The sequence below is a fragment of the Rhinatrema bivittatum genome, chromosome 2, assembly GCF_901001135.1.
Source record: "Rhinatrema bivittatum chromosome 2, aRhiBiv1.1, whole genome shotgun sequence".
Classification (NCBI taxonomy): Eukaryota; Metazoa; Chordata; class Amphibia; order Gymnophiona; family Rhinatrematidae; genus Rhinatrema; species Rhinatrema bivittatum.
Genome location: NC_042616.1, coordinates 9,891,331 through 9,907,776, shown reverse-complemented (window position 1 = coordinate 9,907,776; position 16,446 = coordinate 9,891,331). Strand labels below are relative to the sequence as shown.

General features: G+C 45.6%; 1 protein-coding gene across 1 annotated transcript in view; it reads right to left on the bottom strand.

Annotated features, from left to right (window-relative positions):
• The window catches only part of LOC115083510 (zinc finger protein 189-like), a 537,273-nt gene extending 521,110 nt beyond the window's left edge, over positions 1–16,163 (bottom strand). The window contains exons 1-2 of the mRNA XM_029587376.1: positions 15,889–16,163; positions 5,578–5,704 (exon numbers count right to left, since the gene is read on the bottom strand). Coding sequence (XP_029443236.1) covers positions 5,578–5,704; positions 15,889–15,915 — 154 coding nt within the window. The 5' untranslated portion in view covers positions 15,916–16,163. The remainder of the gene's footprint in view (positions 1–5,577; positions 5,705–15,888) is intronic.
• Between the last annotated feature and the right edge of the window lie 283 nt (positions 16,164–16,446).

Below are 16,446 nucleotides of genomic sequence, written 5' to 3'. Positions count from 1 at the left end.
ACCTAAGTGTTAGAAAAGTAAACAAGAGTAAGAGGAAAAAGAAAGTGATCTGATTCTCAAAGGAGGTGGCTGAAAAAAAATAAAGGCAAAAAGAACAGCGTTCAATAAGTATAAAGGATCCCAAAAAGGGGAACACAGGAGAGAATTCCTGATGAAACAGAGAGACCAAGAAAGAAATCAGGAAAGCAAAAGGTCAAGCGGAAGAAAGAATGGACAAAGAGGTAAAGTGAGGAGACAAAACATTAATCAGATACATCAGAGAAAGGTCCGAAGAGGTAAAGTGAAATTGAAAGTTGACAAAGAACAATGTGTGGAGAGAGATGTAGAAATAGCAGAAATATTGAACAAATACTTCAATTTGGTATTCACTAAAGAAGACCCTAGAGAAGGACCATCGCCAGTTGTCGAGATCGTAGATGGGGATGCAGTAGACATAACTCTGTTTTCAGAAGAATAAGTATGGGAAGAGCTAGGAAAACTGAAAGTGGACAAAGCCATGCGGCTGGATGAGGGCGTTCAGAGATGTCCTGGCGGGTGCACTGCACAACCTGTTCAACAGATCCCTGACAATGGGACTGGTGCCATGGGACTGGAGAAGAGCAGTTGTGGGCCTGCTTCATAAGAATGGTAGTAGAGAGGAGGCTGGAAACTACCGGCCAGTTAGCCTCACCTTGGTGGTGGAAAAATTAATGGAGACGCCACTGAAGGAAGAGATGGTGAACTTTCTACAGTCTGATGGATTGCTGGACCCAAGGCAACATGGATTCACCAGGGGAAGATCCTGTCAGACAAATCTGATTGATTTTTTTGATTGGGTGACTAAAGAACTGGATCGCAAAAAGGGCACTTGATGTCATCTACTTGGATTTCAGCAAAGCCTTTGATAAGGTCCTGCATAGGAGGCTTTTGAATAAAATGAGAATCTTTGGAGTGAGCGCCAAGGAGGTGATGTTGATTACAAACTGGTTGACAAATAGGTAAATGGCACCTACACTGAAGAGAGAGCAGTGTTAAGTGGAGTGCCACAGGGATCAGTGTTGGGACCGGTTCTGTTCAATATCTTTGTGAATGAAATTGCAGAAAGGATAGAAGGTAAAGCATGTCTATCTGCTGATGATAATAAGATCTGCAACAGTGTGGACACGCCTGAAGAAGTGGAGAAAATGAGACGTGATTTAAGGGAGCTTGAAGAGTGATCGAAGACTTGGCAGCTGAGATTCAATGCCAAGAAGTGCAGAGTCATGCACATGGAGTGTGGATATCCAAAAGAGCTGTTTGTGATGGGGGTGAAGGGTTGTTGTGCACGGAGCAAAAGAGACTATCATCTTGGGGTGATAGTGTCTAGCGATCTGAAGACGGCAAAGCAATGTGACAAGACGATACCTAAAGCCAGAAGAATGCTGGGCTGCATAGAGAGAGGAATAACCATAAGAAAAAGGAGGTGATGATGTCCTTGTACAGGTCCTTGGTGAGGCCTCACCTGGAGTACTGTGTTCAGTTCTGGAGACCGAATCTCAAAAGGGACAGAGACAGGATGGAGGCGGTCCAGAGAAGGGTGACCAAAATGGTGTAGGGTCATTATCGGAAGACCTATGAGGAAAGGCTGAAGGATATGAATATGTATACCCTGGAAGAGAGGAGGCGCAGGGGAGATATGATACAGACCTTCAGATACCTAAAAGGTTTCAGTGATGTATGGACTTCAAACCTTTTCTGTTCGAAAGAAAACAATAGGATTAGGGGTCACAAAATGAAACTTCAGGGACGACGGTTCAGAACCAACATCAGGAAATATTTCTTCACGGAGAGAATGATGGTGGCCTGGAATGTCATTCCAGAAGAGGTGGTGAAGAAGAAAATCGTCAAAGAATTCAAAGGGGCTTGGGATAAACACTGTGAATCTCTAAAGGCTAGTGGACGGAAATGAGATAAGCGTGCAGGGGGGTAACTTGCTGGTACAGCGGTTACTACCCTTAGCAGAAGGCATGGAGATTACCACCCTTACCCACTATGCTTTGATGCTTTTAATGCAACTGCAACATTACTCCTCGCTTAGACGGCAGGGGGAAAAGAGGAATTGGAATCAGTTGACAACCGAGGGTCCCGACTTCCATGGTTTGGGATACCGATACACAGAAATAAGGGGAAAAGCACAGGCCAAGTCCTAATGGAAACGAAGAAAGCGTGCATGGGAGTAACTTGGTGATGCGGTAGTTACTACCCTTAACCAATAAGCCTTGATGCTTTTGATGCAACTCCAACATTGCTCTCTGCTTCAACAGCATGGGAAAAGGGGAATTGGATTCAGACAGCAATTGACGAGGGCCTCCTCTTTTATGGTCTGGGGAACTGATAAGCAAGGGGGTAAGCTGCACAGAGCAGCAGTTACTTCCTTTAACTATCCTTAACCAATAAGCCTTGATGCTTTTGATGCAACTGCCACATTGCTCTCTGCTTCGAAGGAAGGGTGTGGATTTTGAATTCAGAGACAACCAACAAGAGCCATGACTTTTTTTTTTTACAGGCTGGGATACTGGTGCTCAGACATTAAGGAAAAAGCACAGGACTGCTTCTACGGCCAAGTCCATAAGCAAAGCAGGTCAAGCAGCACTGACTGATAGTTGGGGGTACTGCCATGGGAAGCTTGCTGGGCAGACTGGATGGACTATTGGTCCTTTTCTGCCATCATTTCTATGTTTAATTGTGCATGGAGTGAAAAATAATTTTCTCCAATTAGTTTTAAATGTGCTACTTGCTAGCTTTATGGAATACCCCTCGGCTCACAGTTATAGTTTTCTTCTTCTGGTCCACAATGATGAACAGTAGGTCTAAATTTGTTTTTTACCCAGTTTTTCTTCTTTTTTTTTTGTTGAGATAGTACTTAAAAGTACTGCTCTGGTGCTGCAGAGGTAGCGCGGTAACTAGGAAAAGTTAAGTGAGACAAACAAATGCCCTAAAGAATTCTTTGGAGCAAAAAAATGAGAGCAGAGACAGAGTACATCCCATGCTTCTGCTCGGACTATAAATGACTGAAGAGGCTCACGAGTCTACACCCACATAGGAACGCTTACACATGCTCAGTAGAGCTCAAAGTTCTAATATCTAAGAGACAAGAATCCGTTCAGTGCCACTGGATGACATTGCCCACATGTAATGGTTAATTCAGCCTACGTCTTCTTAAGTATATGCTAGATTTATCTGCAGCCTTTGATTCTATTAACTACGAAATATTACTATTTAGACTATCAAACATTGGAATTTCAGGAACAGTTCTTTCTTAGTTCAAATCATACCTCTCCAATAGGACACAACAGATATACATAAATCGTACCTTCTCTTCCCAGTTTCCACTAAATACTGAAGTATCTCAAGGCTCCGCTCGCTCAGCAGTCCTTTTCAACGTCTATCTCATTCCACTGTGTCAACTCTTCTCCACCCTGGGAGTCATTTACCGACTCTATGCAGACGATGTTCAATTTTACTTTCCCACTCAAGATACTTGGAAATCCATAGCTCAATACCTATCATTGAGTCTATCCACCATCTACACATGGCTGTCCCACAACAAACTCAGTCTCAACTTATCAAAAACCGAAACCATGATTCTTGGTCGTCCTCAATGCGATGACATCCCTAAAAATGTCCCTCTCTCTCAAGCATCACAATTGCCATTAAAAAAAAAACATTCAAAATCTTGGAATTATACTGGACCCCAATTTAAACATGCAATCCCACATCAAAACTAGAGTAAATTCATCTTTTTTTTATAAACTTCGATTGCTAAAAGACATTAAACCATTATTTAACGCCTCTGACTTCCGTACAATTCTTCAATGATGACCATTAACCGGCACCGACTCCTGTAACTCACTCTATGACGGTCTTCCTCTACCCACCATACGGCCCTTACAATTAATACGGAAGGCAGCAGCCAGATTACTTTCAAACTCCCAAATCTACGAACACATTTCCCTTATTTTATTCAATCTGCACTGTCTACCGGTCAAACGGAGGATAAAATACAAAATATCGACTATCGTTCGCAACCTCATCTAATACAACCATAGTGATGGGTTATCAGCGAGCCTTCACTTATACACTCCTGCTGGAAACGTTAGATCAAAGGACAAATTCCTACTACAAATTCCTTCACCAAATACGAGAAGATTTAGTCACGATATCCTCTGGAATTCAATTCCGCTTCCTCTAAGGACTTTAAACAACTCAAAAGACTTACAAAAAAAAAAAATAAAAAAAGCCTTAGAACAATATCTGTTTGGTCAGGCATTCGCAGACCTTTGTAACTCTAGGAGACAAACCCACTCATGTCTGTTATGCATCTTACCTGCCTCTAACCTTCCTTTATTCTATCCTTATGTCATTTTATCTCATTTTCATTGTGTTTAAACTGTTTATATTTATTATTTTATGTTCTTACTCTGCTTTACCTCGTTCGTACCTGTTGAAGATTATGTAGGTACGTTTACTAGTAACGCGCCCCGAGCTTTGGTGGGTGCGGAATATTAATCCCTTTTAAATGAATAAACAAATAAGCAGCAGCGGATTGTGGAGGACTGTGGAAGGACCTTGTGAGATAGGAGACCGGGCACCAAAACGGTCGATGGAATTTAACGTGGACGAGCGCAGGGTAATACACACGGGGAAAACTAATCCCAACCACGGGTACACGATGCTGGATTCTGTGTTAGGAGTCACCACCCGGGAAAAGGACCTCGGAGTCTTTGGGGACGAAAGCACAAAATCCATGGCTCATTGTGCAGCGGCGGCGGAGGTCAAAAAGGCAAATCGAATGCTAGGAATTGCTTAGAAAGCAACAGAGAATGAAACAGAATATCACGATGCCTTTGTACAGATCCCTGGTGAGACCGTACCTTGAGTACCGCGTGCAGTTCTGGTCGCCCCATCTCAAAAAAAGAGATCGAGAACAGAGGAGAGGTAGGGAGAAGGGTGACCGAAATGATAAAGGGGATGGAAAAACTTCCTTATGGAGAAAGATTACAGGGATTAGGGCTCTTTATGTTGCAAAAGAGATGACTAAGGGTGGGGTGGAAGGGGTAAATAGAGAACAGTTATTTACCCTTTCATACAGTGCTAGGACTAGGGGGGATGCTGCATGAAAATAACAACCGGCACATTTAGAACAAACCACAAGAAGAATTTTCTCACTCGGTGCACAGGGAAGCAATGGAAGCTGCTGCCAGAGGACGTGGAGTTTAAAAAAAGGATTGGACACGATCCTGAAGGAAAGATCCATAGAGAGTAATACATCAGATAGATTTGGGAGAGCCGTCGCTTATCCCCGGGAGTGAGATACAAGTATGGGGGACCTGCACTGGTCACTCTCGGAGGCAGGATGCTGGGCTTCAAGGGCCTTGGATACATTCAAGACTGAGACTTGTAGGAGCTGATCTCAGGTGAGAAGACCCGAACCACCAGTCTCAGGCACCGGCCCAGTCCCAGAGCCATGCAGGAGCTGCAGTCAGGAGAAAAGTCACAAATGACCCTCAGTAAATCAGGCCCTGTGTCTGATAAAGATTCAGATAACGCAATCCTTACCCAGGGAGAGCAGGGTCTCATAGTTCTCCTTCATCACCTCCCTGTACAGCTCCTTCTGCCCTTCATCTAAATACTCCCATTCCTCCTGGGAGAAAGAGACAGCGATGTCCTCAAACGTCACCAGCACCTGAAACACAAACCAGAAACTCAGACACGAGGAGGGGCTCAGCGTGCATCAGATCTCAGCTGGATTTATCCTCCTCACATTTTATCATGGAGAAGAGGACACCAGGACCCCTCTCCCCCAGGAACTACCATACTTGTTCCCCTCTGTGTCTGCCCCTAGAGTCAGTTTCTCCTATAGATTTGCAAATCAAACTGTAAAAAGATTCTCTGATACCAGAGACACTGAATATCAACTTTCAGCCACTATTTTTCTGGGAGCTGAGGTGGGGGGGGGGGGGGGAAGAAGGAGCCCTGGGGGAATCATGGGAAGGGGTGAGTGAGCTTGGGATGGAGGACCAGGATCACCAGGAAAGAAAAGAGGAGGGGAGGATAGAGAGGCAGGGCTCATTCTCTCATCCCAACCCCACCAGTGCTCAAACCCCAGCCACACTTTGCCCACCCGTGCCCATTGAGCGTTAGTGGATGAAGGACAGCAGGGGATGAGCAGTGGTGGGTGCTGGGGATGGAGGATCACTGGGATAAACAGGAGGAGGAGGAAGTGCATGAGAGTGTGTGAGAGTCTGCGTGTGCGAGAGTGTGTGAGCGCGTGTGAGAGTGTATGTGTGTAAGAGTGTGTGTGTGTGTGTATTTGGGGGAGAGAGAGTTCATAGCCAGCCCTGCTCACACCTGACCCTGCCCTCAGCCCCTTCCCCCTCCATAGTTCCACCCTGCAGAGCATTACCCAGAACATCAGGCACATCTGGCTCTGTTGTATCAGGAGACCTCACTGTGCTAAATCTTCGAAGGGCAGGGAGAGAATTGTGCCCTGGACAGACTCCCCATTTCTAGTTATTTTCATAGTCCAAATGTCAAGTGTGTTATGTGGTAATTCTTCTATATTTTATTTATTTTCTAAAGGTTGGATTTTGATTCTGGATTTGATTGATCATCTTTCCAATCCCAAGCTCATGGTTTAATTATTTTTGATATAGCACAATTCAACATAAATCAAAAGTAATGAACAATACAAATAAATCACATACAAGAGAATATAAAATCTAATGCAAGTGTATATCATATCATTAACATTAACAGCAACAAACAAAACAAATATTACAATACCTTATCCTAATATCATAACAACACATAATAAAGTACAAAGAATAAAACAAAAACATTAAACAATTCAAATAGGTCACATGATGCGGTGAGCGCGGAACAACAGTTTCCATGAGCTCTCTGAGTGCCATCCCTACAACTTTGCAAGTTTTGCAACGATCTCTCTCAGAAAATGTTTAAAGAGAACCCCCGATGAAGGATTCGATCGACAAATATATGATACCAAAGCAGCTACAATCGATGGAGAAATGCCTAAGTAAGCTCAAGGAACAGGAAGAAAATTCAAGGGCACTTGAGGACAAGATGGCAGACAGAACCAAGGAGGAGGGGGGGGGAAGGATGCTGGAGAGCCTGATAACAGATGAAAATCTGGCTGACGTTGGGAAGTGGGTGACAGAAACGGAGGCCGGGATTTCTGTCCTGAAGGCCGGTAATACCAAGCTGGCGACGCAATTACAGGAGGCCAGGCCTCTACTGTCCCAGCAAGTGGGAAAGAAAACTGACGAGGTCGAGAATCCCTCCAGGAGGATAAATCTGAGTTTGTGGGCTTACCAGAGTACATCCCTGAGTCTGATCTATCTGCTGTTTTGAAGGCCTGGTTGCCTCCGGTCACTGCTGTTGTTTCCCGAAAGGGGAAGCTGGAAACCGAGTGAGCGAAGCCGCATCGGCCCTGAGCTTACGCAGCGAAGCCGCCCGCGGATGGTAATTGCACACTTTCTGAACTTCACTCACACACATTTCAGATCCTGCAGGCCTTTCGAAGGAGAAAAGAAGTCCATTGTAATACTGGGAAAATATTGCTGTTTCAAGATTTCTCTGCAGAGGTGGTGACACGGCGCAGGGACTGTTCAACCGTCTGCTCCGAGTGGGTGAGAACGAATATCCGTTTTTTCCCTCCTGTTCCCTGCTCGTTTGAAAGTGTGGGTCAACAGGGAACCTGTACAAACAAACTCCCCAGAAGAAGCAGAAAAAATTCCGAGTATTTCGCCTGATTCTGCATCTAAGGAAGAATGAACTTGGGGACGGAGCTGTACGTTTCTCCTCAGCTGTGAAGAGTCAGTCAACTAGACTCTAAGTTGGAAATCCTATATCTTGATTTGTGAGAGGAATCTCACTTTCCCACATTTTCTACGCTATGTTCTTCAACGTTGTAGAATGCTTAGCATTTTGCAGTTCTTACAACAATTTGAGCTTTGACTTTTCATCTTAATGATACTACAAGGGTGGCTCCCAATTCAGGTTTGAGGCTCACAGGATGGTGTGGTGGGTATCACAATTCCGGAAGGAATATAGGGGGGAGGTAAAGGGAAGGAGAGGGTGAGATGTTGTGGGAAACAAAGATTTCAACAAAGGATCTTTCAGAGACTTCCCAGAGTGATTCACTGGTTGATTTGGGGGGGGTTCTACTGCTTGGAGTGGGATAGGCAGTCCCCGTAATGAGAGAGTAACTACCGGTAAGTTCATGTCTAAACCTATCAGGATATCATGAAACCTTAGCACGATTGCTTGGAATGTAGCGGGTCTAAGAACTCCTGTTAAGCAAGAGAATGGGGACATTGTTTGTTTGCAAGAAACGCACATGCTGATATGGAGCACCTTAAACTGCGATGTAAATGGCTGTGACAAATTTTTGCTGCCTCTGGCTCCTCTAAAAGTTGCAGGGGTTGCGATTCTCGTTCATAAAGCCATAGTCTTTAGATTATATAAAGAAATTAAAGATCCTGGGGGACGATAGATAGCATTGCTAGGTGCGTTGATGGGGGAAGGATGTCATTCTCGCTTCAGTATATGGCCCCCAACTCCTACGATCATGCTTTTTTCTCTACCATAGTGAACTGTTGGAGGTGGGTAGTGCCCCTATTTTTCTCGAGAGGGGGGGATCTGAATTGTATAGCTGACCCCAGCATTGATCGATACCCAACTAGTTCTCAAGCCCCAACGTCCTACAGGAAAGGAATACCACTTCTCTGTAAGCATTGAAGAATGCTAGACACATGTAAAAGATTACACTCATCATGCACGGGCACATTCTACGTCCACATGTACAGACTACATCTTTGTTTCAGAAAAGTTATTTCCCTTAGTGTCTACATCTGTTATAAAAATCCTGCTTGTATCAGACTATGCTCCTGTCCTCAGTATAGTGAATTGGACACACAAAGAAAAGTGCTAAAAAAATGTGTCGTGTGCTACCAGAACTCTCACAAGATGCTTCCTTTTCTGAGGTCCTGAGGGATGAACGGCAGGTGTTTGTACAAACTAATGATAACACAGACATGATCCAGTGCTTTTTTTGGGAAACTGAAAAGGTGGTCTTACGAGGGGAAATAATTACGTGAAATCCAAACAAGAACGGATTATGCCAAAATCCTCTATCTTGCAACCCAACTGACGCACAGTCAGGTAGCTTTGAATGCTCGAACCCTCAGCCCAACTGAGGCAGAAATATATGGATCTCCGAAAAATTCTGAATGACTTGTTGCATCAAAGAGCATGTAAATCGGTTTTATATTTTGTTTTGCGAATAAAAGAGGCAGGATGTTAGCTAATGTGGGACGCCAACAGAGCACTTCGAAATTTATAGGTAGCCTGAGGAATAGTGCAGGGGACATACTTCATACCTCCAAAGAGACTTTGCAAGTTTTTGTAGACTTTTCTCGGAATCTTTCCAAAAAGGACCCGATTGCTTCGGATAAGATGACTAATTTTTTTCATAATGTCTCTATACCGATCCTAGATCACAAAGATCTTGAAAGATGAAATACTCCTTTTACAGGGTCGGAAGTTCTTGAAGCTATTAAGGCTCTATCCTCTCATAAATCCCCTGGCCCTGATGGCCTTGATGCGAGTTTCTACAAATTATTGGGGTAGAGGATCCCTTGACAGCTGTCTATGAGAAAATGAGTGACATTGGATATATGTCCGAATCTCTAAAGGAAGCTGTTACAGTAGTCATCCCAAAAGTTGGTAAAGATCCACTTTTGCCGGCATCATCTAGGCCCATATCCCTACCAAATCTCGACATTAAACTTTTTGCGGCCATTCTAGCCAACAGATTGAAATAGATTCTCTCTAAATTGATCAGTACAGATCAAGCGGGATTTGTATTTGGTAGGCGCTCCTCCATTAATATTCGGAGGGTGTATGCTGCTCTGTCAGAGTGTCACGAGGGTAAAAGTCAAAGATCCCATGTCGGTGAGTTGCGACACCAAAAAGGCATTTGACAGCATAGCGTGACCGTATCTATTTGAAAGTCTAAAGAAGTTTGGTTTTGCCAGTAGAATTTTGGAATATATCTGCACATTATATTCCAATCCTGCTGCTCGAATCAGTATAAGTGGGGATCCTTCTGAACAATTTAATTTATACAGAGGGACAAGACAGGGATGCCCTCTTTCCCCGTTATTATTTATACTATCTGTGGAACCTTTTGTATGAAAAGTCAAGAGTACGCCTGCTATCTCAGGTATACCGGTGGACAAGACCATGGTTACTTCACTTCTGTTTGCAGATGATATTCTCTTAGCGCTATCAAATGCTACGAAGTCACTCTCTGTGACCCTGGACTTGTTCCTTAAATATGAGATGATTTCAGGCTTCTAACTGAATTTGGGATAAGACAGAGGCACTGGATATCTTGGGACATCTGAAAGATACGTGGGTACAGTTTCCACTTAAATGGGCAAAGGAACAATTAAGCTATTTAGGACTTAATATACACTGGTCCCCCAGGAAATGGTACGAGCTTAATTACACCCCAACGATTAAGGGACTCCAGAATATATTAGTGAGCTGGAAGTTTCTCCCACTTTCATTTCAGGGTAGGATTGCCCTGGATAAGATGATACTGGCCCCACAATTACCGAATCTGGTCCAAATGTTGCCCATGTCCCTTCTGATGAAAGATATTAACTTAATTAATCGTGCATTTGGGCGTTTCTTTTGGCGAGAGAAGAGGGCCAGGATAGCCTATAGGAACCTAATGGTCCCTCAAGCACAAGGCAGCCTGGGAGTTCCGAATTTTAGATTATACTCCCTTGCAGTATCCTTACGAATCTTGGGTGACTGGTTGCTTAATCTTAATAACGTTACTGACTTACCAATTAATGAGGGTATCACTTCTCTTTGAAACCTAAAGGAGATAGTACATAAAGAGTTAAGTGAATTATCTCCTAGCTTGAAATCATCCATGTGAATTTGCCCCGTGCTGAAGGGTGGGCATATGGTGAGGGAACGTATGAATCTTCCTATAGGTGTTTCTCCCTATTTACCATTGACGGATCACAAATATTTCCAAACTAGAGGTATTACTTTAGGAGGCTCCCATATTCAGCTAGGTAAAGAGTGGCTTTTGAAAGACCTTATTGTTGCAGACACATTTCAGTTATTCTCTTTTCAACAACGTAGAGATCAGGTCAACTTTTGGGCAACAGACTGCCTACTCTATCTACAGATTAGGTATTTCCAGAGACTGGTCACTCAACATATCTCGCGTCCCATTTCATCCCCTGCCTTTGCAGCCTTGATGAGGCTGTTTAGGTGTTCTAAAGGATTGCGCTCTAAGCTGTATAAATTTTTACATTTCCATCAAGCCTATCAAATTTCAAAATGTTTAACTCACATCTGGCAGTCCTATATAGGCATATTGATGGAGGAAAAGTATTTTACGGAAGCCATAACACAAATGTTCAGTATGTTGATAAACGTGAATTTAAGAGAATTACGATTTCGAATTTGTACACAGAGCTCTGATCTCTCCAGCCCAAGCATTCCATAAGGGTATCACGCCTTCATCTCAGCGTCGTAAATGCTCTGCCGTGGGTGCAACTTTTTTCCATTGTTTATGGTCCTGTTCTAAGATGTACGCTTCTGGGAGAGTGTTGCATGCTTTGTTATTGAAGGAGAAGAGACAGCTGTGGGGGGATATCATAGAGGTCTTTAAGATCAAGTGAGGTCTTGAATGAGTAGATGTGAATTGGTTATTTATTCTTTCGGATAATAGAAAGACTAGGGGGCACTCCATGAAGTTAGCATGTGGCACATTTAAAACTAATCGGAGAAAGTTCTTTTTCACTCAACGCACAACTAAAGTCTGGAATTTGTTGCCAGAGAATGTGGTTAGGGCAGTTAGTATAGCTATGTTTAAAAAAGGATTGGATAAGTTCTTGGAAGAGAAGTCCATTAACGGCTATTAATCAAGTTTACTTAGGGAATAGCCATTGCTATTACAGGCACCAGTAGCATGGGATCTTCTTAGTTTTTGGGTACTTGCCAGGTTCTTATGGCCTGGATTGGCCACTGTTGGAAACAGGATGCTGGGCTTGATGGACCCTTGATCTGACCCAGTATGGCAATTTCTTATGTCCTTATGATTCCCAGAGAGGAATTTGTTTGTTTCTTACACACAGAAATACCTGGAGTCAGATAAACTTCCACATTATTGACAAATGGACGTTGATATCATTATTACTGTAAGAAAGAAACAGAGAGAATTTCTTATGTTCTGTTTGCTTTACCCCGGCTTCTGCTTTATTGAATTGTAGTCTTCCAGGACAATTTTGGAAATCAAGTTTACACAAATTTCTAATTACAGCCTGTTGAATTGAGAAGCAGTGCATAACTTGTCGTGGGTTGGATGTTACTCCTCCTGCCCTGGGAATGTGGAAGGTACAAATGTTAGACCTATTCATCATGGAGTATTCGCTGCAGCGATCTAAATCTAAGAAAAGACCTGCACTTTTTCAGTCTGTCTGGGGGCCTTTGCACAGATCGCTTTCGGAGAATAATCCAACGCTTATATCCCCCACGGATTCCTAGCCCGCGAACTGTTCATCAGAAGAATTCACGATTGGACTCAAGAATCTTGGTTACATAGTAGATCCTACTCTCTTACTTTTCCTTAAATGTATAAAAGGTATACTTTGCCAATTTTTACTCTATGAGGTTTGGGTGGGGATGACGGGGTTAGGGGCATATGAAAAATTGGAAATCTGCAACTATTCTAATATATCGTCTTGTTCTTTTTGTTCTTTTACCAATAAAGATGTTTAAAAAAAACCCCCAAAAACAATTCAAATAGAAACTCATCATCTTCCACAACTGAAAATGCAACAGAGCCCAGAATGAATTAGTTAAAAAATCTGCTTAAAATGCCAACCTTTAACAGCTTAGCTGGATTTGGAACAATTAGTCTGAATCTCATGGGGCAAATCATTCCACAAGAATGGCCCTTGACACAGGAGAGCAGAAAGCCTTCTGCAACCCTGATCTGATGTTGGAAAGGCATCGCCAGAAGATCTTTCTCAGAAGGATGCAAGGCCTCCGATGGAAGGTAATGAATCAACAGACCGGAGAGATTCTAGGGACGGGCAGAGGCAACATTTCGTTTTGGTTCACGCATTTATTTTGTAGGTGACCAAAATTAATTCGGTTTTTTAACATTCTTTTTATTGGAAAATAGAAAAACGCTATTGCAAGAACAAGAAGCAAACCAATGTAACACGTCCATTAACCCTCACCTCACCCCCCTCTCTTTTACACAGATATACTGTAGAGGGCAGGTGTGGCTTTATAATGTCTCAAAAAAAAAAACCAGGCGCCCCACATTATTGGTCTAGCATACGGTAAGTGAGGTGCCTCCAGTCTTTCCACGCGAACGACGAGAGTACAAATCTTCGATTGGCGGGCATCTATCTCCCAGCCCCAAAGACAAAAAACACGGACCCCGGACGTGTCAGAATACTTTAGCACACGAGCCAGATCTCAACCGAATCGACTGAGCTTCAAGACACAATCAATTCAAAATTGCTATTTGGCTGGATTTAGCGGGCCTACGGTGGCTTAAGCAGCGGCCGTGAATACGCGCCCATGTTCAAGTCCCTTAGACAGCCAAAAAAGCCAGCTGCGCAGGCCGAGAGCGGGCAGCGGGCGGAGCGAGTCAGCTGTACAGATTGTGCGTGCTAACTGCTGATATTCAGACTTAGCCACATAAAGTGTACGGCTAAGCTGGACGAGCCACAGAACAGGTCTAACCTTCGCCAGTTAGACTTCTCTAGCTAAGCGCCCAACTATGGGCACAACACCACACAACCGGTCTCTTGGCACGTGGGCCCATTCCTCGCGGTACCCTACGTAGGTGAAGGTGAGAAGGGGGGCCCCCCTGCATCCGTCGTCATAAACATCTCACCTGCCGCTGCCCCTTCCTCATCTTCCCAGCATTCTGCCCTGGAAGGGCCGGACTTTTTAACCAGTGGCCCGAATCTCTGACTGCCTTTCAGCCATCCTGGCGTATGCTGCCCGCTGTGCCTCAGATGCACCTTTGGAGATACTTCCCCCGATTACACCTCTACCACTGTTTTCTGACAGCTTCTGGGGGTTTCAATTTCCCCGGGTCTTCCTCAAACCGAAACCTTCGCTTCCTTCTCACCCAACTCCCCATCCGTTTATCCATGCAGGCAGCCAGGCGAAGAGACGACGACTCTGGAAATCTCATCACAGATGTGTTAAGCTGGTGCAATAAAGACAAGTCACCTGCAACACAATGACTGACCCAATATTTCATGTTTTCATTTCCCAGCATCTGAAACGAATGGGCCCGATTCAGTTCAGATTTCTCGTTCGTTTTAAATGAATGCACAAGCCCTGGTAAATCACCCCCTAAACGTGTACAACAGGCAATGGAGGGGAAGGTGACATGTCCAAGGTCACAGAAGCATCAAGGGATCTGAACCCTGGCTCTCTCACGTCAAAGAGCACTGCCGTAACCACCACATTACACCTCCACATGTAAAACCATGAAGAAGCAGAGATTCTGCAGGACCGCGAGTAGCAGAGTTAATTCAGCTGGAGTAGCACCAATATCAGTGCCCGCAAGCCTAACTTAACTTATCCACAGCCCCAGAACATCTCCATCAATACCTCTACTGATCCAGCTAAATTCTGTCCCTGTAATGAAGGATCCAGATAAAACTTAGCCCCACAACAGAGGGAAAGATTCAAATCTCTGGTTTTACCCAAGCAAACCCTGTAGACCTCTCAGTGAACAAAGGAAGAGATAAGAGAAGGATAAAGGGGACTCTAAAGAAATTTAGCAGGAAGCAGAAAGGGAGAGTCAAAATGCCAGAGCCCAAGGAATGGTATCAGGCTGCAGAATGGGGGGAGGAGAGGGAGAGAGGGAGAGGTCCCAGGCTGCATCCCCTGCCCGTCTCCTACCTGCTGAGCAGAAAGCCCTGCAGCCATTCTCCTGCCCCTTCTCCAGAGCAGGATTTCCAGCCCTGGCTCCCTCCCTGCACCGTCCCTGGGATGGGAGCAGTCCCAGGCTGCATCCCCTGCCCCCCTCCTGCCAGTCTCCTACCTGCTGAGCAGAAAGCCCTGCAGCCATTCTCCTGCCCCTTCTCCAGAGCAGGATTTCCAGCCCCGGCTCCCTCCCTGCACGGTCCCTGGGGTGGGGGATGGGATCAGTCCCAGGCAGCGTCCCCTGCCCCCCTCCTGCCAGTCTCCTACCTGCTGAGCAGAAAGCCCTGCAGCCATTCTCCTGCCCCTTCTCCAGAGCAGGATTTCCAGCCCTGGCTCCCTCCCTGCACGATCCCTGGGGTGGGGGATGGGATCAGTCCCAGGCTGCATCTCCTGCCCCCCTCCTACCTGCTGAGCAGAAAGCCCTGCAGCCATTCTCCTGCCCCTTCTCCAGAGCAGGATTTCCAGCCCCGGCTCCCTCTCTGCACGGTCCCTGGGGTGGGGGATGGGATCAGTCCGAGGCAGCGTCCCCTGCCCCCCTCCTGCCAGTCTCCTACCTGCTGAGCAGAAAGCCCTGCAGCCATTCTCCTGCCCCTTCTCCAGAGCAGGATTTCCAGCCCCGGCTCCCTCCCTGCACGGTCCCTGGGGTGGGGGATGGGAGCAGTCCCAGGCTGCATCCCCTGCCCCCCTCCTGCCAGTCTCCTACCTGCTGAGCAGAAAGCCCTGCAGCCATTCTCCTGCCCCTTCTCCAGAGCAGGATTTCCAGCCCCGGCTCCCTCCCTGCACGGTCCCTGGGGTGGGGGATGGGAGCAGTCCCAGGCTGCATCCCCTGCCCCCCTCCTGCCAGCCTCCTACCTGCTGAGCAGAAAGCCCTGCAGCCATTCTCCTGCCCCTTCTCCAGAGCAGGATTTCCAGCCCTGGCTCCCTCCCTGCACGGTCCCTGGGGTAGGGGCAGCTTTGGGCTGTGCTGGCTGAAGGTGCTCAGCTTCTCTCCAGTATTTCCCGGACTCAGCACTGCCCTGCACAGGAAGTGGCATTGACAAAGAGGAAGGGGAGGCTGGGAATTGTGGGAAGTGTAGTCCCAGGGCATGGATTGTTGCTAATGTCTGGTTAAATAAATAAACAAGCTCAGTTCCACGTATAATAATTAAAATGGGTTAACTTTGTTTCTGAGAGAGCCTGGAGATTGAAAGCAAGCACTTGCAGGGGAGCTGAGGGTTAGGGAGAGGGGAAGCAGGAGGGAGGGAGGAAGAAGGAGGACTGGGAAAGGTTCAGAAGTAGGGGAGGGTTGGAGAAAGGAAGGAATGTCCAGAGGAGCAGAGCAGGGGAAGTGTAAGTTAGAGAGAGGGAGGGAGGGATCCTGGGGTTGAGGGGCCTCTGACTGCTGCCCTCTGCCTCCCCCGCCCAGCACTG